This window comes from Cetorhinus maximus, chromosome 4, assembly GCF_964194155.1.
Source record: "Cetorhinus maximus chromosome 4, sCetMax3.hap1.1, whole genome shotgun sequence".
In the NCBI taxonomy this organism is placed as follows: Eukaryota; Metazoa; Chordata; class Chondrichthyes; order Lamniformes; family Cetorhinidae; genus Cetorhinus; species Cetorhinus maximus.
Window position 1 is genome coordinate 138253531 of NC_135882.1, and position 24897 is coordinate 138278427.

The 24897-nt window shown below is 43.5% G+C and overlaps 1 protein-coding gene across 1 annotated transcript; it reads right to left on the reverse strand.

Annotated features, from left to right (window-relative positions):
* Window positions 1-4586: 4586 nt before the first annotated feature.
* Window positions 4587-24528, reverse strand: myd88 (MYD88 innate immune signal transduction adaptor). Its single transcript, XM_078540919.1, has 5 exons — window positions 24001-24528; window positions 10531-10641; window positions 9474-9654; window positions 8583-8674; window positions 4587-6713 (listed from the first exon to the last, which is right to left on the reverse strand). Exons 1-5 carry the CDS (start codon window positions 24335-24337, stop codon window positions 6559-6561), a joined length of 876 nt encoding a protein of 291 aa, XP_078397045.1. The 5' UTR covers window positions 24338-24528; the 3' UTR covers window positions 4587-6558.
* Between the last annotated feature and the right edge of the window lie 369 nt (window positions 24529-24897).

The following is a 24897-nucleotide window of genomic DNA, read 5'->3' on the forward strand; positions in this document are numbered from 1 at the left end:
CCCAAGCTTGGATATTGTCCAGGTCTTGCTGCATTTGGACATGGACTGCTTCAGTATCTGAGGAGTTGTGAATGGTGCAATCATTAGCAAACATCCCCACTTCTGACCTTATGATAAGGGGAAGGTTATTGATGAAGCAGATGAAGATGGTTGGGTCTAGGACACTACCCTGAGAAACTACTGCAGTGATATTCTGGAACTGAGATGATTGACCTCCAACAACCAGAACCATCTTCCTCTGTGCTAGTTGTGACTCCAACCAGTGGAGAGTTTTCCCCTTGACTCCAATTGACTCCAGTTTGGCTAAGACTCCTTGATGCCATACTCGGTCAAATGCAGCCTTGATGTCAAGGGCAGTCACTCTCACCTCACCTCTGGAGTTCAGCTCTTTTTCCATGTTTCAACCAAGGCTGTAGTGAGGTCAGAAGTTGAGTGACCCTGGCGGAACCCAAAGTGGGCATCAATGAACAGGTTATTGCTAAATAAGTGCTGCTTGATAGCACTGTTGATTACCCTTTCCATCATCATTATTGATGATGGAGAGTAGACTGAAGGGGTGGTAATTTGCTGGGTTGGATTTGTCCTGCTTTTTGTGTGCAGGACATACCTGGGCAATTTTCCACATCGCTGGGTAGATGCCGGTGTTGTAGCTGTACTGGAGCAGCTTGGCTAGAGGCGCGGCAAGTTCAGGAGCTCAGGTCATCAGTACTATTGCCGGAATATTGTCAGGGCCCATAGCCTTTGCAGTATCCAGTGCCTTCAGCCGTTTCTTGATATCACATGGAGTGAATCAAATTGGCTGAAGACTGGCATCTGTGATGCTGGGGAGCTCTGGAGGAAGCCGAGATGGATCATCCACTCGGCACTTCTGGCTGAAGGTTGTTGTATATGCCTCAGCTTTATTTTTTGCACTGATGTGCTGGGCTTCCCCATCATTGAGGTTGGTGCTATTCGTGGAGCCTCTTCCTCCAGTGAGTTTTTAATATCTTCACCACCATGCATGACTGGATATGGCAGGACTACAGACTTAGATCTGATCTGTTGGTTGTGGAATCATTTAGCTCTGTCTATCGCTTGCTGCTTATGCTGATTGACATGCAAGTAGTCCTGTGTCATCGCTTCACCATGTTGACACCTCATTCTTAGGTATGCCTGGCGCTGCTCCTGGCATGCCCTCCTGCACTCTTCATTGAACCATGGTTGATCCCCTTGCTTGGTGGTAATGGTAGAGTGGGGATATGCTGGGCCATGAGGTTACAGATTGTGGTTGAGTACCATTCTGCTGCTGCTGATGGCCCACAGCACCTCATGGATGCCCAATCTTGAGTTGCTAGATCTGTTCGAAATCTATCCCATTTAGCATGATGGTGGAACCACACAACACTATAGAAGGTATGTTCAATGTGAATACGGGACTTTATCTCCACAAGGACTGTGTGGTGGTCACATCTTATCAATATTGTTATGAAAAGATGCATATTCGGCAGGCAGGTTGATGAGGATGAGGTCATGTATTTTAGTGTTAATTTTATTCTACGCTAGACAGACTGTAGACATTCTGGCATGTCATAACCTGCAAAAATGTTCTTTCAATCAGTGTAACATTTTTTTAAGTTTAACATATAACCTTACAAAGGCACAAATAAGATTGTGAATTTGGGATGTTTGGAATTGTGGACATATACCCATAGCTGTTCAATGCATTGTGCAACCCACTTTTTTACTTTGCAGATTTTCTTGCTCTCTTTAAGACATGAGGAGCTTCAGATTTTAAGATGGATTGGAAAAGTTGGGACTGTTTTCCTTGGAGAAGAGACGGTTGAGAGCAGATTTGATAGAGATATTCAAAATCATGAGGGGTCTGGTCAGAGTAATCGGGAGAAAATGTTCCCTCTTATGAAAGAGTTGAGAACGAGGGGGCACAGATTTAAGATAATAAGTAAAAGAAGGAAAAGGGTTACGAGAAAAAAAAATTTTCACGCAGTGAGTGGTTATGGTCTTTCCACCCCACCCCCACTAAAGCTGTACTTTGAGTGTCCTGCCATCCACTCTTAATTAGCACATTCTCTTAGATAATATCACCACCTTTAACACCTCTCTGTTACTTTGTCTGTAACATCTTTTGATTATCTGCTCCTATCACTGATTGCTTGTCCCTACAACCACCACCCCCCCAACTTCTCTCCCCCACACCCCCACCTTAAACCAGCTTATATTTCACCCCTCTCCTAACTTCACTCAGTTCTGCTGAAGGGTCATGAAGACTTGAAACGTCAACTCTTTTCTTCTCCGCCGATGCTGCCAGACCTGCTGAGTTTTTCCAGGTAATTCTGTTTTTGTTTTGGATTTCCAGCATCCGCAGTAGTTTTTTGTTTTTATGGTCTGGACTGCGCTGGCTGAGAGTGTGGTTGATAAAGCTGAATTGAAGCTTTAAAAGGGGATTTAGAGTTTTGTCTGAGAAGGAAAAAGATGCAGGGTTACGGAGAGAAGGTGGGAGAAAGACACTAAGTGAATTGCTTATTCGGAGAATCGGTGCAGACACAATGGGCTGAATGGCCTCCTCCTGCGCTGCAACAATTATGTGATTCTGTGAAGTATGTACTTGTTAGTCCCCTCACCACCTGCCACAGGCCCAGTCTAGCAGCTATGTCCTTTAGGACTTGGCCAGCTCGGTCTGTAGTGGTGCTACTGAGCCAGCCTTGTTGATGGACATTGAAGTCCTCCACCCAGCGTACGTTCTGCGCCCTTGCCACCCTCAGTGCTTCCTCCAAGTGGTGCTCAACATGGAGGAGTACTGATTCATCAGCTGAGGGGGGCTTATGGAGGGTTGGGGTGGGGGTGTGTGGCGCAGAACGTGGTAATCAGCAGGATGTTTCTTTGTCCATGTTTGACCTGATGCCTTCATGAGGTCCAGAGGCGATGTTGAGGACTCCCCGGGCAACTCCCTCCTAGCCGTATACTACTATGCCGCCATCACTTCTGGGTCTGTCTGGCTGGTGGGACAGGACATACCTAGGGTTGGTGATGGTGATGCATGGGAATCATACGATATGATTCTGTGACTATGTCTGATTGTTGCTCAACTAGTCTGAGACAGCTCTCCCACTTAGGCCCTAAATTGACAGGGTCAACAAGGCTGAGTTTGCCATTATCATTTCCAGTGATGCCAGGCAGTCCATCTGGCTTCATTCCTTATTGACTTTTTAGCAGTTTGAGACAACTGAGAGGCTTGCTAGGCCATTTCAGAGTCAATCACACTGCTGTGGATCTGGAGTCATATGTGGCCAAATTCCCCCTCCTTAAAGGGCATTAGTGAACCAGACATGTGCACCAAGCCCTTCTCCAGAGAGTTGAGTACATAATGCCGGTGAACTCGCAACTGTAACAGAGTGTGTGCTTCCTTGTTTGAGGGAGAGTTCCCCTGGTGTTCTGTCTTAACATTTACACCCCAACCAACATCATTCTTCCAAGGAAGTCACATTCAACTCAACACAGTTGCTCTCTCCACAGATGCTGCCAGACCTACTGAGTATTTCCAGCACTTTTTATTCCAGATTTCCAGCATCCACAGTATTTTGCTTTTATCATTAAAACCATGTATCTCATTGCTATTTGTGGTATCGTGCTACATGCCAATTGGCTGCTGTGATTCCCGACATTATTTTTTTAAAATATTAATTCCTGGCATGTGGGCATCACTAACAAGGCAAGCATTTATTGCCCTTAAGACATCAGAGTTGCTAGCTAGGCCATTTCATAGACCATTTAAGAATCAACCACATTGCCCTGGGTTTGGAATCAAGTATAGACCAGACCTGATAAGGATTGCAGATTTCCTTCCCTAAAAATGACATTATTGAACTATATAGGTTTTTACAACAATGGTCAGCATGGCGAATACTAGCTTTTTATTCCAAATTTATTTAACTAACGGAATTTAAATTCCCCAAATTGTCAAAGTGGAATTTGAACTCATGTCTCAGTTCACAGGCTTTAGATTACTAGTCTAGTAACAGAACACTACTAGTAACACACTACATTATTATACCCTTTAATGTAGTGATGACATTTCAAAAGTCCTTCATTTACTTGAAGTACTTTGGTGCATCCTGAGCTTGTGAAATGTCTTAAACAAATGCAAATTAATTTTCATAGGATTCCCATTAAATAATCTAGTGTTGGTGAAAAGGGCCTTAACATCATTTCCTTCCAATTCCAGCTCATCCCTCCATCATTTAGCCAGCTCTCCCTTTGTAATCACGAGGAACCAATATGACATGGCATCTAGAACTGTACGCAGTGCTTCATTGGTGCATATATTTTTTTAAACCAGTTGGGAAAAAAGGAAGAAGGCCAAGTACAGTTTGAATCTAACATGTAAAATGAGTGTTTTGTGCAGATGTGTTACATTTTATCACTGGGGAAAACCAACCACTGATCACACCAACCATTGGAAATGCCTGAAACTAAACTTCAATAAAGTTTTATTGACGTTAACTGATTTCTTCTCCGCCGATGCTGCCAGACCTGCTGAGTTTTTCCAGGTAATTCTGTTTTTGTTTTGGATTTCCAGCATCCGCAGTAGCTTTTAGCTTTTTGTTTTTATTTCAATAAAGTTTTTATTGAATTATTTTAGTATTGTTTTTTTACATTAAAAAATACATAAAATGTCAATGAAAAAACATGCCATAATTTTACTAAAAAATGTAAGAACAGAGAAAAAAGGAACACAGTCCACAAGTTGAATTGAAAATAATGCCCACGGAGGCCAAGAAAAAGCTGATTTGTCTTAAGTTGTCAGAAAAACTCCAATTGTTAGCTGTAATGTGTTCTCCTAAAATGTGTTCTCATAATAGTTTTTCACACTCAGGATGTGGGAGTCACTGAAGAGGCCTGCATTTTATGACCATTTGTTCTGAGAGATGGTAGTGGACCCTTTTCCTTGAGCTGTGCAGTCTGAAAAAAAAAAGTCACTTCAGAGGGGGCTCAGCCACATTGGCACATTGGGCTGAATGGCCCCCTTCTGCACTATGACAATTCTGAGATTCACTGTAGGTCAGTAATCACAAGGGTGATGGGTGAACTCATAGTTAGGACAGCAGAGATGACTTCAAGTTTATGGAGGGTAAAATGCGTAGGATACCATCCACAAATTTATTGGAATAGTGAAGTCTGGTGGTAACGTAGGCATGATGAGGTTTCAGCTGCAGATAAGCTGAGGGAGATGCAGAGAGTCAGGCGATGCTATGGTGGTGGAAATAGGCGGCTTTACTGCTGATGACCCATATATGATCAGGAGCTGATCTTGGGGTCAAATAATGATATCAATATTGCGAGCAGTGTTTCAGACAGGGTTTGTGGTGAGGATAGAAGACAATGGCTTCAGTGTTCCCAATATTTAGTTGGAGGAAATTTCTGCTTATCCAGTATTGGATGTCAGACAAGTAGTCTGACAATTCAGAAACAGTAGCGTTGGGAGAGGTGGTGGCGAGGTGGAACTGGGTGTTATGATCATACATGTGAAAACTGACCGCATTTGTGGATGATGTTGCCAAGGGACAGCATGTAGATGAGAAACAGAAGGGGCGGGCTAAGGATAATCTTCGGGGGCGCACTAAAGGTGATGGGGTGGGAGCAGGAAGAGAAACTATGGCAGGTTATTTTCTGGCTATGATTAGATAGGTAAGAATTGAACCAGTCAAGTGTAGTCACACAAGCTGAAAGATGGAGGAGAGTCATTGCAGGAGGACGATGGAGTCAACTGTGTCAATGGCTGTAGGAAGGTTAAGGAGGGAATGTTTACCTTTATCACAGTCACATAGGATGTCATTTGTGACTCCGCTAATGGTTGTTTCAGTACTGTTACAGGGCAGAAACCTGACTGGAGAGATTCAAATATGGAGTTCCAGGAAAGATAGGTAAAGATTTGGAAGGTGACATAATGTTCAATTAGAGGAAAGGAAAGGGATGTTGGATATGAAGTGTAGCTTGCTAGAATGGAGGGGTCAAGAGTTGGTTTTGTGGGGAGGGGTGATGATGACAGATTTGAAGGAGAGCGTCAGAACCTGAAGAATGAGAACAGTAAACAATATCAACTAACATGCGAGTCAAGAAAGAAAGTTGGGTAGTTTAGTCAGAATAGGGTCGAAGGAGCGGGGGTGGGGGGGAGGTCTCATGCACAAGATGAGCTCAGAAAGGGCATGAGGGGAGATACGAGAGAAACTAGAGAAGGATGTGAGTTCAGAGCTAAGGGAAAGGAGAGAATTGACAGAGGAAGCCAATCAAATCACAAATTCTGAACATTTTCAGTACAATCTAGAGTGCATCCTTGAAATTGTTCAAAACATTTTTCTTTTATATTAAATTTCACCCCAGTGAGAAGAAACCCAATCCTTTCTAATACAAAAGAAAGCAGTGTGTAGTCAAGATACCAGAGCTGGTCATTCAGTACAGGCCTATAGAGTCAGCTTGTAGTAGAATCTCCAAACTTTCTTCATTGTTACATGTAAACAAGGCCAATTGACTAGAATACTTCCGCTCCTTCACTAGGTTCTCCTCTCATGGTTGTGAGAGTGCCTTAGCAAGCCTCTTCCAGAACCATGCTTTGGTGCTTGGGTTTGTGTAATCACAGAGCGTGATGTGCCGGAGAATGCTTGGAAATGTCCTCTTTATATGCTTGTACTTGACGGGGATCAGACGCTTGTCTCGGGCACCTGTGGGATCAGAAATCAGTATATCAGATTTAAAATTCCTTAACCTACTTCAAATTTTGCCCCTCACTTCCCTCCTGCCCCCACTGACTTGGGTGTGATGTAGCATCAGAAGTCCTGTGGTATCATTACTCCCCAACAAACAATTCTTCACAGAAGGCCATTTATTCCCATCTCCAGCACAGCCATCTACTCCAATATAATTTCTCTTCAAATACTTGAATATTTTAAATATTTTCTTTAAGTGCTCATCTAATTCCCTCCTAAATATCATTCCTTTGGTTTTGATAACATTAACCTGAATTTCGAAGGATCTTGTATGAAAAAAAATCGCGCTCTCCAACCCCCTTTTTAATTAATTAACTACTAATTTTGTGTATTTGTGTGAGTTCCTTGTATTCTCGCGTCATCATGATGGGAGTATGGGTGGAAAGAAGGGTTACTGGGACTGAACACTGCATTCTGACAAAGTGAAGTTGAGAACCCAGTGAATCACTGATAATGGGTGAAAAACGGCAAAACTTTGTGAAATCACAGGCTGGGAAACATCACTTTTTTTTAAGGCTGTGATTATTTGTGTTGCAACACTAGGGAGAGAACTTCCTAGAAATGAGCAGATGCATTGTCAGCGCCTGGGACATTGGTGGGCAACCTGTGGCCTGCGGATCACATATGGCCCATCAGGGTTCTCAGTGTGGCCTGCGAGACATTTTGTTGACCGCTGTCCATTATAAAGTTGCCAGATTCCGCTGGTTTCTGTCCGCATAGTTTTTTTTCTACCGGTATTACTAAAGCGATACGCACACAAAGCAAGGGCATGTGAAGTGAGGTATGCTGATTGCTCAAAACATTGACTGAGAGAGCTGTGCGCTCCCTCTGCATCCAATCAAAGCACTGCTACGGTTCAATCGGCACACCCCACAAATTCTTATTCATGGGGTCATGGTTAGTGTTCATGCCCGATTTTAATCTTGCGGCCCACTGAGATGAAGGAGGGCCACTCATGCAGCCCACTCACTAGTTGCCCATCACTGGCCTGGGACATCACTGCCAGGCAGCTGCCTGCATTAAAGATGGCAAAGATTGAATAAAGACAGAAAAGAAAACACAACACTATCCTGGCTCCCGTCCACTTCGCCCAGCTTCTCTTGCCGCTCCCACCCACTTTCCCTCACTGATGGCTCGCCTCAAAGGCTCACTGCCTTTGCTCCATCCCACTTCTCTCACCACCCTCCCCCCCCATCCCCACTCCCTTCGCCACTTCTCTCCCTGGTCTATTCAGCAGCCCCTCGCTGCTCCCTTCCCAATCCCCACCCTCCGTTCCACTGCTCCCTCCTGAGTGGAGGCAGCAATGGTTGGGGGAGCGGTGAGGGAATTGGGAGGAAGCAAGCTCATGGCAAAAGGAGCAACAAGGCTGCAGCAGGTAGGGAACCATGAGGGGAATGGTGAGAGATGGGGGAGGAGAAGCGTAAGTTGAGCTGCGGGAGGGAGTGAGCAGTAAGAGAAAGGTTTCAATAAGCGAATGGCACACAATAGTGACATAAGCAGTTGGAGAAGCTGCACATGTGCCGTGGGACCGAATGGGGACCAACTTCCCAATTTACTTTTCTTGTTCGGCAGTGGCAGGAGTGAGAGTTATACAAGCAATAAAACTCATCAGGGTCATATTACTCAAAGAGAAAAGGAATTGGAAAACCCAAGTAAGGGGTTAAGGCAACAGGCCATGCAGGATAAAAAAAAAAGCGTGAAAATTAGATGAGTCATAAAGCAGGTGCTGGTTAAAGCCTGTACGAGGAAGGATCTGAGAAGCACCACAACATGCAAACTGAATAAGTTAGAGTAAGAGATTGTATACAATACATGCTGTTTTACCTGGACTAAGACTCAGAGCAAACTTTGTTTGAAAGTCACAAGCATCGCTGACCAAATAGTCATCAGAGATTACCGCCACCATCCTTTTACACCTGTCATTAAAGAGGAAACAGAGAATTCATGAGATTAAAATCAAACAGTTGGTAATTCATCTCATTTTGGTTCAATGTTTTAATTATTGCTTTTCACCTATCCTGTATAGTGATATAGGTTTCAGCACGGAAGTTGCTCTTTTACAAATACGTGCTCAGTTGCACAAAGATCATTTGCAGACACAAATGAAATGATCATCCAGGGAACGATACAGAGTGCTGGTGCCTGAGAACCAAACATACTTGTCAAATGAGAAGTATCTTAACAAGATGGGCTTGAAACTGGAAATAAAAACATTGTTTTGCTTCCAAATCTCAATGAGGATGCATATTCAGTTTATTCAAACTCATCTTTCCAGAGTGGACCTATAGTACCCCCACTCTTTTTTATTCATTTCATTCATGGCATATGAGCATTGCTGGCTAGGCCAGCATTTATTGCCCATCCCCAGTTACCCTTAAGAAGGTTGTGGTGAGCTGCCTTCTTGAACTGCTACAGTCCATGTGGTGTAGGTACACCCACTTACCCTTGGTATTGTGCCTGCCCATAGTTTCTCCCTCAGTCCGGGACTGGTGGATGGGAGATCAGGGTTGGAAAATCCTCCATATTTGCCAGTTACATGTTAACTAATGGATTGTACTCATCTGGGGTAATCATGCCATGAGAAATAATGAATTCCCTTCTCTAATCATATGGCAAATTGTTGGGAGGTTAACATAACCAACGGGCACTAAAACTCTCTGATATGCACCCAGAAATTTGCTGTTTACAAATCCTTCCCAAACTATTTCTGTGTACCTTTTCTCAATAAGCTCACTGGTGATGGTCCAGACACATGACCCCGGCAGCACATCACGATCAAATACACACAGTTTCAGTTTGCTCTCAGACTGCTCGAGCTGCTTGATCATCTCGAGGACAAACTCAATATCAGCTTGACAATAGCAAATGAAGGCATCAAATAACTCAGGTGCACCTCCTGCAAGAAACAGAGCATTTATTAATCCTATGATTCCCAAATTGCTCCAGCACTGTGGTTCTCCTTGCCTCATGTAAAGGTTTGTTGTATGCGGCACATTCATTTAAATACATGGACCATTTGAATTATTTGGCATGGCCACACACGTAATTCAAGAAGGCCGACTTGTGCTCGGCCTGCACAGGAACTAGTTGCTCTTAGAGGGAACACTGATTGTGCCTGGCTGACTCCCAGTCATACCTTGCCAAATTAGAGGTTATGACAAAAAAAACTGAAGGGAAATCTATCATAAATATTACTCCCAATCTAAATCAGTGAAGGCTAACTTAAATTCATCAGAGTATTATATATCTCTGCAACGTGTTTGCATTGTGCTCTGTGTCGGGCCAGAAATGTCACCTTTTCATGTAAAATAAATGTGGAACTCCAACTATCAGCATTCCTGCTCATCCAGGGCAATCATGGCTTTCAGTGTGATTTATTTTTATATAAACTAGATAATAGTTAATAGGTGTTTTGAACTGATTCTTCACAAATTTTACATTTTTGATTCAGGAGGATAAGCCATTATTCGAAATGTACCATCTCTGGCAAAATATAGCATTTAGTTTCTGGTCAGGACAGCTGATTGAGGGCTTGGGGCTAAGGGGACATGTAAGATTCAGGTCTTCGGATCTCAGAAATCAGTTGGAATCAGGATCAACAATACTTTTTCCAAGATTCTAATTTTTAATATGTAAAAAAAGTACGGTCCTGATCGTCAAATGCCTGTAACTTGACTTGGTAAAGTAAACAGATGTCTTCCTCATGACAGATAATAAAGGCTGCTTCATTAATATTAAAAAGGAAAATAAAATGAAATTTTGTTCTGATTACCTTTGGGGTTATCTCTTGTTGTAATTCCACTCAATTCTGGGATCTTGGGCTCACTGCTATCCACCGAAGGCACTTGAAGTGGTTTGTTGAGGTATTGTCTACAGTACCCTTCTGTTAAAGAATAAGGGCAGATTTTAACATTTCAACACAGATTCACATTTTTAAATTCATGCTTTATTTAGCCTTAAAATTGGGCCTTAGAATCATTGCAGACTATTCAACTCGTCATGCCTGTATCAGCTCTACAAGAGCCACTCAGCTAGTCACACCCACACCATTACCCTATAACCCTGCAAATTTTTTCTCTTCAGATAATCATGTAATTTCCTTTCGAAAGCCAGGATTGAGTCTGCTTCCACCACACTTCCAGATTCCTGTGTGAAAAAAGCGTTTTCTCAGATTGTCTTTGGTTCTTTTCCCATTCATCTTAAACTGTTGTCCTCTAGTTCTTGACCCTTCTAACAATGAGAACAATTTATCCCCATCTACTCTGTCCAGGCCCCTCATGAATTTGAACACTTCTACTGAGTCTCCTCTCAAACTTCTCTGCTCCAAGGAAAACAGCTCCAGCTTCACCAATTTATCTACTGAACTGAAGTCTGTCATCCCTGAAACCATTCTCGTAAGTCTTTTCTGCACACTCCCTAATGCCTTTACATCCTTCCTAAATTGTGGTGCCCAGACAAATCTTCTACTTAAGGCCTAACCAGTGTTTTATAATGGTTCACCATAACTTCCTTGCTTTTGTACTGTAAACCTCTCTTTACAAAGCCTAGGACCTATATGCCTCATTACCCAAGTTCTCAATCTGTCTTGCTACCTTCGATTATTTGTGCACATATATCCTGGGTCCATCTCCTCCTGCACCCGCTTCAGAATTGTATCCATTATTTTATATTGGCTCTCCTCGTTCTTCCTACCAAAATGTATCTCATCAGATTTCTCTGCATTAAATTTCATCTGTAACATCTCTACCCATTTCACAAGCCTTTCTATGTCCTCTTAAAGTCCCATACGTCTGCTGTCTTTGTCCTTCCAGGTAGTAGGGATCGCAGGTTTGGAAGGTTCTGCTTAAGGAGCCTTGGCAAGTTGCTGCAGTACATCTTACAGATAGTAGACACTGCTGCTACTGTGTGCCAGTGGTGGAGGTTACGATGGTGGATGAAATGTTATTAAAGTGGGATGCTCTGTACTGGGTGCTGGACAGCCTGAGCGTTGTTAGAGCTGCACTCATGCAGCCAAGTGGAGAGCATTCCATCACACTCCTGATTTGCATCTTATAGATGGACATGAGTTACTTGCCGCAGAATTCCCTGCCTCTGTCCTGCTCTTGGAGCCACAGTAATTATATGGCTGGTCCAGTTAAGTTTCTGGACAATGGTAACCCCCAGGATATAGATGGTGGGGAATTCAGTGATGGTAATGCCATTGAATGTCAAGATGATTATATTTTCTCTTCTTGGTGATGATCATTGCCCGACACTTGTGTGACATGAATGTTGCCGCTTATCAGGCCAAACCTGAATGTTTTCCTGCATATGGACACAGACTGAGGAGTTTCAGAGGAGCTGAAAATGGAACAGAACACAGTGCAACCATCAACAGCATACCCATTTAAAACTTTATGATGGAGGGAAGGTCACTGAAACAGCTGAAGATGAGTGGGCATATGACACTACCTGAACATCAATGTCCTTGGATGATTAGCCTCCAACAACCACAACCATTTTCCTTTGTGCTTGGTATGACTCCAACCAGTGAAGAATTTTCCCCAATTCCCTTTAACTTCAATTTTGCTAGATTTCTTGATGCCACGATTGGCCATGTGTTACTTTGATGTTAAGGGCAGTCACTTTCACCTCTGGAATTCAGCTCTTTTGTGCATGTTTCAACCAAGTGAGCATCAGTGGTTTATTGCTAAGTGTCTTTTGTTAGCACCGTCAATAACACCCTTCATCACTTTGCTGACGATTGAGTGTAGATTGATGGGGCAGTAATTGGCTGGATTGAATTTGTCCTACTTTTCGTGGACAGGACACACCTGGGCAATTTTCCACATTGTTGGGTAGATGTCAGTGTCGTGTCTATACTGGAACAGCTTAGTTAGGTGCATGGCAAGTTCTGGACTACAAGCCTTCAGTGCTATAGCCGGGATGTTGTCAGGACCCATAGTCTTTGCTGTATCCAGTGTCATCAGCTGTTTCATGATATGTGGAGTGAATTGAATTGACTGACAATTAGCATCTGAGATGTTGGGGACCTCAAGAAGGGACAGAGATGGAACATCCACTTTACACTTCTGGCTGAAGATGTTTGCAAATGCTCAGCCTTTCCTTTTCACTGATGCGCTGGACTCCACCATTATTGAGAATGGGGATGTTTTTGAAGCCTCATCCTCTCAGTTGTTTAATTGTCCACCACCATTCATGACTGGATGTGACAGGACTGCAGAGCTTGGATCTGAACTGTTGGATGTAGGATTGCTTAGCTCTATCTAGCATGCCTGTGGTCCTGTGTTTTAGTTTTACCAGGTTGGCATCTCATTTTTAGGTATACCCTGGCATGCTTTGTTAGAATCCTTATTAAACTAGGGTTAGTCAGCTGGCTTGATGGTAATGGTAGAATGAAAGTATGCTGGGCCATGAGGTTACAGACTGTGATTGTACACAATTTGCTGCTGATGGCCCACACAACCTCAGGGATGCCCAGTTTGAACTACTGGATCTGTTCTGAATCTAACCCAGTTAGATTGTTGGTAGTGGCACACAATACAATAGAGGGTGTTCTCAGTGTGAAGATGGGTCTTAATCTCTACAAGGACTGTGCAGTGGTCACTCCTACCAACATTGGGCCGTAACCTTCGAGCTTCCCTGCATTGGATTTGGGGGGGTACCACAAAGATGCACTGGGGAATCCCTCTGGGACATTCCCAGGTAAGAGTTTGCAAGGTAATTGCCCAGAAGTGCATACTTCCTCTGGACAATTGCGCTGCGCTGGGAACCATGCAAAAATGTGATTTAAATCACAATCTCCGGATGGTTCTGCCACGGTTAAACCAATAGTTACCCAGAAAAAAGTTAGATTAAAACTTCTCCTAACTTCTGTGTAACTACTGTAAAGACCCAGACCGAACCCTCCACAGGACTACCCGCACAGCCCCAACCCCCCTAGGGGACTCCCCCATCCCTGACTAACCACCCAACCCCCACGGTATTCCCCAACCGCCAATGCCCTATGGAATTCCCCACCCGCACAGGACTCCTCACCCAACCCCCCCACTCCCACACACACCACCCCAAACCCAAGTACCCAAGGGCATTAGCCTAGGCCTCTGGATTATTCATTCAGCGATATTACCACTATGCCACCGTCTTCCCTACATATATAACTGTAATCTTTTCTCCACTACAACACTGCATTGCCAAAATTCTTAGCATGAAAATCAGAGTGGGTTAAGTGAAGAGCAAATTGTGGGGGATTGTTTTAGCCATATCTCAGCCCTTCACCAGCTATAATGTAAACTCTGACGGTAGAGGGGATGAATTTTTAGCAGATGTTTCCTCATGCCATTATAAAGAGGTGACGCATTTGCACAATGAAGACTTCAGCAGAAATCTTGCAAATTTGCTTGATTATGCCAGCATACTTAATGTACAGTAGCTTAACTAGGGCCTACAACATTGATTTCCTGGAAGTTCACAGCAGTGCACCCCATCATCCCCCAATGGAGCAGCATCCCAGGATTCAGTCTGGTGCACCTTTGTTGCACTCCCTCTATGGCAAGTATATCCTTCTTAGGTAAGGAGACCAAAAACTGTACACAATACTCCAGGTGTAGTTTCAACAAGGCTCTTTACAACTGCAGCAAAACTTCCTTGTTCCTATACTCGAACCCTCTTGCAATAAAGGCTAACATATCATTTGCCTTTCCAAGTGTTGTTGAACCTGCATGTTCATTTTCAGTGATTTATAAACATGGACACCCAGGTTCTTTTGGATATCAACACTTCCCAATCACTCACCATTTAAGAAGTACTCTGCATCTCCATGTTTTTCTACCCAAGTGGATAAATTCACATTTTTCCACATTATATTCCATCTGCCATGTTCTTGCCCACTCATTTAGCTTGTCTAAAACTCCTTGAAGCCTCTTTGCATTCTCCTCATAACTCACATTCCCACTGTAATCAGTAAACTTGGAAATATTACATTTGGTCCCCACATCTAAATCATTGATACAGATTGTGAACAGATGGGGCCCAAAGACTGATCCTCGTGGTACCCCACTAGTCACAGCCTGCCATCTTGAGAATGACCCATTTATTCTTACTCTGTTTTCTGTCTGTTAACCAATCCTCAATCCATGCCAGTATGTTACCTCCAGTCCCATGTGCTCTGATTTTGCTTACTAATTCTTGTGTGGAACCTTCTCGAAAGCCTTCTGAAAATCCAAAAAACCATATCCACTGGTTCTCCTCCATCCATTCTGCTAAATACATCCTCAAAAAATTCCAACAGGTTTTTCAAACATGATTTCCCTTTCATAAATCCATGTTGACTCTGCCCAACCATATCATTAGTTTCTAAGTGCTCAGTTATCACATCCTTAATAATAGATTCTAGCATTTTCTCCACTACTGAGGTCAGGCTAACAGGTCTGTAGTTCCCCATTTTCTCTCTTACTCCTTTCTTAAATAGTGGGGTTACATTTGCAACCTTCCAATCTGCAGGCACTGTTCCAGAATGTATAGAATTTTGGAAGATAACCACCAATGCATCCACTATCTCTACAGCCACCTCTATCAACACTCTGGGTGTAGATCATCAGGCCCAGGAGATTTATCAACTTTTAGTCCCCTTAATTTCTCCAGTACTACTTTTCTTTCAAGTTCTCAATCTGGCTAGTCCCTAGGTTCTGTAGTATTTGCGGGAGATTTTTTGTATCCTCCTTCATGAAGATGACAGACACAAAGTATTTGTTTAGTTTCTCTGCCACTTCCGTATTCCCCATTTTAAATTCCCTTGTCTCTTCCTGTAATGGTCCCACATTTGCCTTTGCCAATCTTCTCCATTTTACATACCTATAGAAGTTTTGAGAGTCCGTTTTTATGTTTCTTGTTAGTTTACTTTCACATCCTATTTTCTCTTTGTCAGTTTATTGGTTCTCCTTTAATGAGTTATAAAATTTTCCCAATCCTTAGGCTTACTACTTTTTTTGGTAACTTTATAAGCCTCTTCCTTTAATCTAATACAATCCTTAACTTCTCTTGTTAGCTATAGTTGGATCACGCTTCCTGCTGCATTTTTTGAGCCTTAAAGGAAGGTAAATTTGCTGTAGAGTAGACCATGTATTAATTCTTTAAATGCTAGCCATTGCCTGTTTACCGTCACAAATTTTAATGTAGTTTCCCAATCTACCATAGCCAACTTGCCCCTCATACCTTCATGGTTTCCAGACCCTAGTTTCAGATTGAACTACATCACTTTCAAACTTAATGTAAAATTCTATCATACTATGGTCATTCTTCTGTAAAGGCTCCTTTGTAAGGAGATTATTAATTAGCCCTTTCTCATTGCACAGTAATAGATCTAAAATAGACCGTTTTCTAGTTGGTTCCTCAACATAGTGTTCTAGAAAACCACCTCGTATACATTCCAGGAATTTGTCCTCCACAGCATTAATGCCAATTATGTTTACCCAGTCTATATGTAGATTGAAGCCCCCATTACCCTAGTTACATGCACTTCTAATTTCCTGATCCAGTACCCCTACTATTTAGTGGCCTACAAACAACTCCTACTAATGTTTGCTGTCCTTCGCTGTTTCTTAGCTCCACCCAAACTGATTCCACATCTTGATCTTATGATCTAAGATCCTCTCTCACTAATGTACTGATCCCATCCTTTATTAATCGTACTGCCCCACCTCCCTCTTCCTTTTAATGTATCCTTCCAAAATGTTGAATTCAGTTCCCAACCCTGGTCACCTTGCAGCCATGTCTCTGTACTGGCAATTAGGTCATATCTATTTACTTCTATTTGTGTTTTCACTTCATCTACCTTGTTGCAAATGTTGCATCCATTCAGATAGAGTGTCTTTAACTTTCTTTTTATTGTTTGTGCAACCTCTAGCCTTATCTGCTGGCGCACACTTAAGTTTGTATGCTCTGTCACTTCCTGCCACATTTTGACCAGTATTTCACTTATTGCTACATTGCTCTCTTCTCTCTCTTTATCATATCCTCCTGAACTTGATGCCTCACCCTTACTATTTAGTTTAAAGCTCTCTCTACTGCCCTCATTATACAACCCACCAGAATGCTGGTTCCAGCATGGTTCAGGTGAAGACCACCCCAACGGTACAACTCCCACTTTCCCCAGTACTGGTGCCAGTGCCCAAGGAATCAAAACCCATTTCTCCCATGCCAATCTTTGAGCCATGCATTTAACTCTCTAATCTTATTTACTCTATGCCAACTTGTTCGTGGCTCAGGTAATAACCCAGAGATTATTATATTTGAGGTTCTGCTTTTTAATTTAGTCCCTAGTTGCTCATAAGCAGAAGCTCTTTCTTAGTTTTACCTAAGTTGTTGGTACCTACGTGGACCATGACCACTGGATCCTCTCCCTCCAAGTTCCTCTCCAGCCCAGAGCAGATGTCCCAAGCCCTGTCACCGGGCACACCAAGGTTGCGCGCATTCAGCTTTGCCTCAAGCAGTTGCCAGGAGAGCGATGGAATCAGTGGCTGGGGAAGGGAATTTGTGACAGGGACCAAAGGCAATAGCTTCAGTCTTCCTAATATTTAGCTGGATGAAATTTCTGCTCATTGTGTTCTAGATGTCGGATAAACAGCAAGACAAGTTAGAGACAATGGAGGGGTCAAAAGAGATCTTGGTAAGGTTAAGCTGGATGCTGTTAGCAAATCTAGGACCATGTGATTTGCATAGCTCAGTTCTTTTCTGATTGATCTATTTAGTAAGTAACTGTTCAAGGGGGATGTAGAAATCTAATTTTAGCTGTTAATCATTCTGTCAGTACACTAATGATGAGCCACGTGCTTGCTGAGTATTTGTAAAACATTTAATTTTTAATCAAAACCTATGGAGTTCCGGTCTGTGAAGTGTAATCTTTGAACTGTTGTTCCTCATTTCCCATATCTGTGGGTTATGTCCTGGAGGGAGTATTCGAGAACCCGGAATTGCATTTCAGACTCTATATTCACAAAATGTCTACTCTAAGTGCTATCGATCATTTTTCTTGTCAATGCAGCTCAATACAATTTTCGTTTAATTCTGCTGCTGATCCAAATAGAGGAACAAGTTTTAAGTTTCCATTCCCTTCTTGTGGTTTGAACAGTGGAGAGGTCATGTAACTCCCTTTTTCCATGAGAAATGAGAATGATACAATTTGAAAAATGATAAGTGTTTTATTAGTCTCCTTCAATTTTACTGCGATTTTGGTTCCACAAGATGCTATCTTTACAGTTATAACCTTTCAGATTCCTGCACCCTGAACTAAGTCAGGGTGAGACTGCTGTTCAGCAGTCAGTTCGGCAATTGGCCCTGTCACATTAACTGAGGATGGGTCATTTACAAAAAAAAAAGGGAAAAGCGCCCCCATCATTCATAAAGTTTATTTTAAATTCATTCTCAGGATGTGGGTGTCACTGACAAGGCAAACATTTATCTGAGATCAACTTTTGACCACATATCTGCACCATCATTAAAACCACCTATTTCTACCTCAGTAACTCTACCCCTGCCTCAGGCCATCTGCTGCTGAAACCATATCTACATCTTTGTTACTTCTGGATTTGACTATTTCAATACTCTCCTGGCTGGCTTCCAGGTTATCCAAAACTCTGCTGTCCACTTCCTAACTCACACTTTGCTTTGTTCACCCGTTGCCTCTGTGCTCACTGACCTATATTAGCTTCCAGTAAAGCAATGTATCAATTTTAAAATGATCTTCCTTGATTTCAAATCCTTCTGTGGGCTTGCCCCCTCGCTCTCTCTGAAATCTCCTTCAATCCCACAGCCCTCCAAGATATCTGCGCACCTCTAATTCTAGCCTTGAGCAATTCCAATTTTAGTCGCTCCACCATTAGTGGCCATACCTTCAGCTGCCAAGGCTTTAAGCTCTGAAATTCACCACTTAAACCTCTTTTTTTCTCTTTCCTCCTTTAAGATGCCTCTTAAAACCTACCTCTGACCAAGCTTTTGGTCACCTGTCCCAATATCTCTTTTTGTGGCTCATTGTCAACTTTTGTTTTATAATACTCCTGTGAAGCACCTTGGGACATATATAAATACAAGTTATTGTTCTTGTTCAGTCAATCATCATTCGCAGAGGCAGTGGCATAGTGGGGGGGGGGGAATGTGGAGGCAGGGTCAGGGGGTAGGTAAAGGCAAAGGAGAGATTGCCAGAGATGTCATGGACAAAAGGACAAAGGGGTGTTAATGATCGTGGTACTGGCTAAAGGAGGTGCTGATGGTGGCAGAAAGCAGAATGTGATAAGAGCAGATCAAGGGTAAGCACTCTGAAAAGAACAACATGAACAAGTGACAGATGGGCCTTTTGGGGGTGGGGTGGGGCAGGGGGTGGGGACAGTGGTGGGAAAAAAGATTGAAAATAGCATAAAGGGTGAGGTAAAACAATGAATAAAAATTAAAAATAAATAAAAATAAGCAGATAAAAAATACGAATTAAAAAATGAAAATGAATATTAAAACGGGGATAAAAAAGGGGGTGAGGATGGAGGAGAGTGTTCATGGTCTGAAGTTGTTGAACTCAATGTTACGTCCGGAAGGCTGTAAAGTGCCTACTCGGAAGATGAGGTGCTGTTCCTCCAGTTTGCGTTGGGCTTCACTGGAACATTGCAGCAGGCCAAGGACGGACATTGTTGGCATGAGAGCAGGGTGGAGTGTTGAAATGGCAAGCGGCAGCAAGGTCTGGGTCATGCTTGCAGACAGACCAAAGGTGTTCTACAAAGCAGTCACCCAGTCTGTGTTTGGTCTCTCCAATGTAGAGGAGACCGCATTGGGAGCATCGATGCGGTAGACCAAATTGAAGGAGGTGCAAGTGAAGCTCTGCTTCACCTGAAAGGAGTGTTTGGGCCCTTGGGCAGTGAGGAGGGAGGAGGTAAAGGGGCAGGTGTTGCACCTTCTGCGATTGCATGGGAAGGTGCCATGGGAGGGGGTATGAGGTGTTGGAAGTGATGGAGGAGTGGACCAGGGTGTCCTGGAGGGAACAGTCCCTACGGAATGCCGACAAGGGGGGTGAGGGGAAGATGTGTTTGATGGTGGCATCATGCTGGAGTTGGCGGAAATGGCAGAGGATGATCCTTTGAATGCAGAGGCTGGTGGGGAGAAAGGTGAAGACAAGGGGGATCCTATCATGGTTCTGGGAAGGAGGGGAAGGTGTGAGGGCAGAGGCGCGAGATGGGTCGGATACAGTTGAGGGCCCTGTCAACCACAGTGGGTGGGAAACCTCGGTTAGGAAAGAAGGAAGACAAGTCAGAAGTGCCGTTTTGGAAAGTGGCATCATCAGAACAGATGCGACGGAGGCGAAGGAACTGAGAGAATGGGATGGAGTCCTTACAGGAAGCAGGGTCTAAGGAGCTGTAGTCGAGGTAGCTGTGGGAGTCGGTGGGCTTGTAGTGAATATTGGTGGAAGTTTATCACCAGAAATAGAGACAGAGAGGTCAAAGAAGAGAAGGGAAGTGTCAGAGATGGACCATATGAAGGTGATGGAGGGGTGGAAATTGGAAGCAAAATTGATAAAAATTTTCCAGGTCCAGACGGGACCATGAAGTGGCACCGAAGCAGTCATCGATGTACCGGAAAGAGAGTTGTGGGAGGGGGCCTGAGTAGGACTGGAACAAGGAATACTCTACATACCCCATAAAGAGGCAGGCAATTCTGGGGCCCATGCGGGTAGCCATAGCCACACTGTTTATTTGGAGGAAGTGGGACAAGTTTAAGGAGAAATTATTCAGTGAGAGAACAGGTTCAGCCAGACGGAGGAGAGTGATGGTAGATGGAAATTGTTCGGGCCTCTGTTCAAGAAAGAAGTGGAGAGCCCTCAAACCTTCATGGTGGGGGATGGAAGTGTAGAGGGATTGGACATCCATGGTGAAGAGGAGGCAGGTGAGGAGGGAGAAGGTCATTTCCTCAACATTCGTTGTTCCAGTCCTACTTAGGCCCACGCCCACAACTATTTTTTCGGTACATCGATGACTGTTTCGGTGCCGCTTCATGCTCTCATCTGGACCTGGAAAAATGTATCAATTTTGCTTCTAATTTCCACCCCTCCATCACCTTCACATGGCCCATCTCTGTCACTTCCCTTCCCTTCCTTGATCATCCTCCGCCATTTCCGCCAACTCCAGTATGATGCCACCACCAAACACATCTTCCCTTCATCCCCACTGTCGGCATTCCGTAGGGACAGTTCCCTCCGGGACACCCTGGTCCACTCCTCCATCACCCCCAACACCTCATCCTCCTCCCACGGCACCTTCACATCCAATCGCAGAAGGTGCAACACCTGCCCCTTTATCTCCTCCCTCATCACCATTCAAGAGCCCAACCACTCCTTTCAAGTGAAGCAGCATTTCACTTGCACTTCCCTCAATTTGGTCTACTGCATTCGCTGCTCCCAATGCGGTCTCCTCTACATTGGAGAGACCAAACGCAGACTGGGTGACTGCTTTGCAGAACACCTTCGGTCTGTCTACAAGCATGACCCAGACCTTTTTGTCACTTGCCATTTCAACACACCATCCTGCTCTCATGCCCACAATGTCCTTCCTTGGCCTGCTGCATTGTTCCAGTGAAGCCCAACGCAAACTGGAGGAACAGCACCTCATCTTTCGAGTAGGCACTTTACAGCCTTCCGGACTTAACATTGAGTTCAACAATTTTAGATCATGAACTTTCTCCTCCATCCTCACCCCCTTTTTTATCTCCTTTTTCAATATTCATTTTCATTTTTTAATTCTTATTTTTTAATCCACTTTTTATTTATTTTAATTTTTATTCATTGTTTTACCTCACCTTTTATCCAAATTTCAATCTTTTTTCCTACCACTCCCCCCACCCCAACCGCAAAAGGGCCATCTGTCATTTGTTCATGTTGTTCTTTCCTGAATGCTTATCCTTGTCCCGCTATTATCACATTCTGCTTTCTGACCTTAATGCCACCATCAGCACCTACTTTAGTCAGTACCACTATCATTAACACCCCTTTGTCCTTTTGTCCATGACATCTCTGGCAATCTCTCCTTTGCCTCCACGTATCACTGGCCTTCTATCCAGCTTCACCTGCTCCACCCCCTTAAACAGTATAAATCTCATCACATTTTTACTTCTTTTTAGCTCTGAAGAAGAGTCATATGGAGTCAAAATGTTAACTCTGTTTTTTTCTCTTCACAGATGCTGTTAGACCTGCTGAGTTTTTCCAGCATTTTCTGTTTTTGTTTCTGGTTTCCAGCATCCGCAGCATTTTGCATTTGTCTTAAAAATTGCATAGTTGCAAACGTTGTATGCCCAATGTGTAACAATGTTTGAAATTGATTCAAATGTTTGTACTTAAGAAATATATGGTGCATATTTGGAACTGCCCCTTGTGCCCTTATTATCTGCGCCCATTTTTAAATGTAGCATAATGATGAGATTGGCAGGATATCTGGGAATAAATTGATCTTGTCAAAATGGATGCACAAGTGGGACTAATTGCAGGTAGAACTTCCTGATTATGACCCACAGGAAATTCCATCCCATAAAACTTATCAATTAAAATGTAATTCACTCTTCATTTTCAGTAAGGAAGGTCATTGATGAAGCAGCTGAAGATGTTTGGGACACTGCCCTGAAGAACTCCTGCAGTGATCTCCAACAATCACAACCATCTTCCTTTGTGTTTGGTTGGAGCCATGGTTGTGGTTGTTGAGGTCAATCATCTCAGTTCCAGGACATCGCTGCAGGAGTTCCTCAGGGTACTGTTCTAGGCCTAACCATCTTCAGCTACTTCATCAATGACCTTCCTTCCATCACAACGTCAGAAGTGGGGATGTTTGCTGACGATTGCACAATGTTCAACATCATTCACGACTCCTCAGATATTGAAGCAATCCATGTCCAAACGCAGCAAGACCTGGGCAATATCCAGGCTTGGGCTGACAAGTGGCAAGTAATATTCATGCCATACACGTGCCAGGCAATGACCATCTCCAACCATCACCCCTTGATGTTCAATGGCATTACCATCACTGAATCCCCCACTATCAACATCCTGGGCTTACCATTGACCAGAAACTGAACCAGACTAGCCGTATAAATACGGTGGCTTCAAGAGAAGGTCAAAGGCTTGGAATCCCACAATGAGTAACTCACCTCCTAATTCCCCAAAGCCTGTCCACAAGGCACATGTCAGGAGTGCGAAGGAATACTCTTCACTTGCCTGGATGACTGCAGCTCCAACAACACTCAAGAAGCTTGACACCATCCAGGGCAAAGCAGCCTGCTTGATTGACATCCCTTCCACAAATATTCACTCCCTCCACCACCAACGAACAGTGGCAGCAGTATGTACCATCTACAAGATGCACTACAGAAACTCACCAAAGCTCCTTAGGCAGCACCTTCCAAACCCATGACCACTGCCATCTAGAAGTACAAGGGCAGCAGATACATGGGAACACCACCACCTGCAAGTTCCCCTCCAAGCCACTCACCATCCTGACTTGGAAATATATCACTGTTCCTTCAGTGTCACTGGGTCAAAATCCTTGAGCTGCCTCCCTATATCTGCATTGTGGGTGTACTTACAGCACAGTGACTGCAGCAATTTAAAAAGGCAGCTTACCACCACTGTCTCAAGGACAATTAGGGTTGGGCAATAAATGCTGGCCTAGTCAACAAAGCCCACAGCCCATAAATGAATTTTTAAAAATCCAAGTTTCCTACCTCCATAAACCTTTACAGAAGTGAATTCAACATGATCAACTGTACAAAAGACTTTCTAATCAAATCAGTCAGCACCGGGTTCTAAACTGAACCCCTTGTCCTACTAATCATGGCATAAAGTCAGTCCTCCACATTTGCCTTTTTCCAAACATTCACATATATCCAAAACCTTACTTATTGCCATGACTGCCAGATGAATGTAACCTTACTGTTAGTTAAGTTAGGACTGACAGATGCCATTCATTATGACCTTCAATAACTCCATACATTGTGGCCGGCAGAATGCCACATCCAGAGTGGTTCAACCCTCTTCCAACTTGTTCGGCTCACTACGGGTGGCAAACAGACTCTTGGGAGAAGCAGGGGAATTTGGGAGGGGGTGTGGTGGGGGGAAGAAAATACAGTATGCTCCCCAAAGGGAAAACAATAAATACATGATTGCTCTTAGGATAAAGAAAGCCCATTTATTGTTGTAAAAAAAATCCAAACACAAAAGACTCACCAATAGCTGGTGTGAGGTCTTCCAGGATATCATCACGTTCTATCTTCCGGAGTAGCTCCAGTAACCTGCCCACGGAAGAACCTTCCTTCACTTGCCAATCTTCCAACAGTTTCCCGGTGGGGTTGTCTGACCTCTCGTAGTTCTTAATCTCCAGATAGTCAAAACCCATTTCCTCGGCCAGCCCCGTCCAGTCCGCCGCCACCACACTACTCGGATTGAGAAAGAGAGCCAACTTCTTCCTCAGCGCGAAGTTCAGAACAAACAGGGGGATGGAAAAGAAGTCAATGGTCCCCGGCGAATCGGGAGGCTCGTCACTTTTCTCCTCACAGCTTGCCATTTTGTGGCTAAAACATGCGAGCCAAAATTCTTGACAGAAATGGAGAAAAATTACTATTCTATCAAAACAGTTTGCCTTATTCCTTCCAGTTATATCACATTTATCTAAACCCCAGAGCACAAACCAAACAGAAAATCCATCCGCGGGATGTTAATCAACTTCAAAGTTTGTCATTAAACTTGCCTAACCTCCCCAAATTTGACCCAGAAACGGAAAGCCTTTTCTAACGCATAAACATAAAAGGAGCGTCGGACTGGACTTTATCGAAATATGTTCTCACGTAAATTTGCTTTTAGTTTTGTCACCGTCAACACCGAAAAAGAAAACGTACCAATAAAAACTTCTCTCCGAAGACCAGAAATCAATTGGTTGTTGCAGGAAATTAAACTTATGATTTTTCTTAACAAAATGCTTGTTATTTCCTTACTCTGCTTCCATCTCGGGGAAGTGACGCGCATTTAATTGACTCGTAAACCGCTCCTTTGGGAGGAGCAGAAATGTTTCGTTTCCGAGTTGAATGATTCTTTCATTGTCAGGCTACTTTTGTTGACTAACCGGAA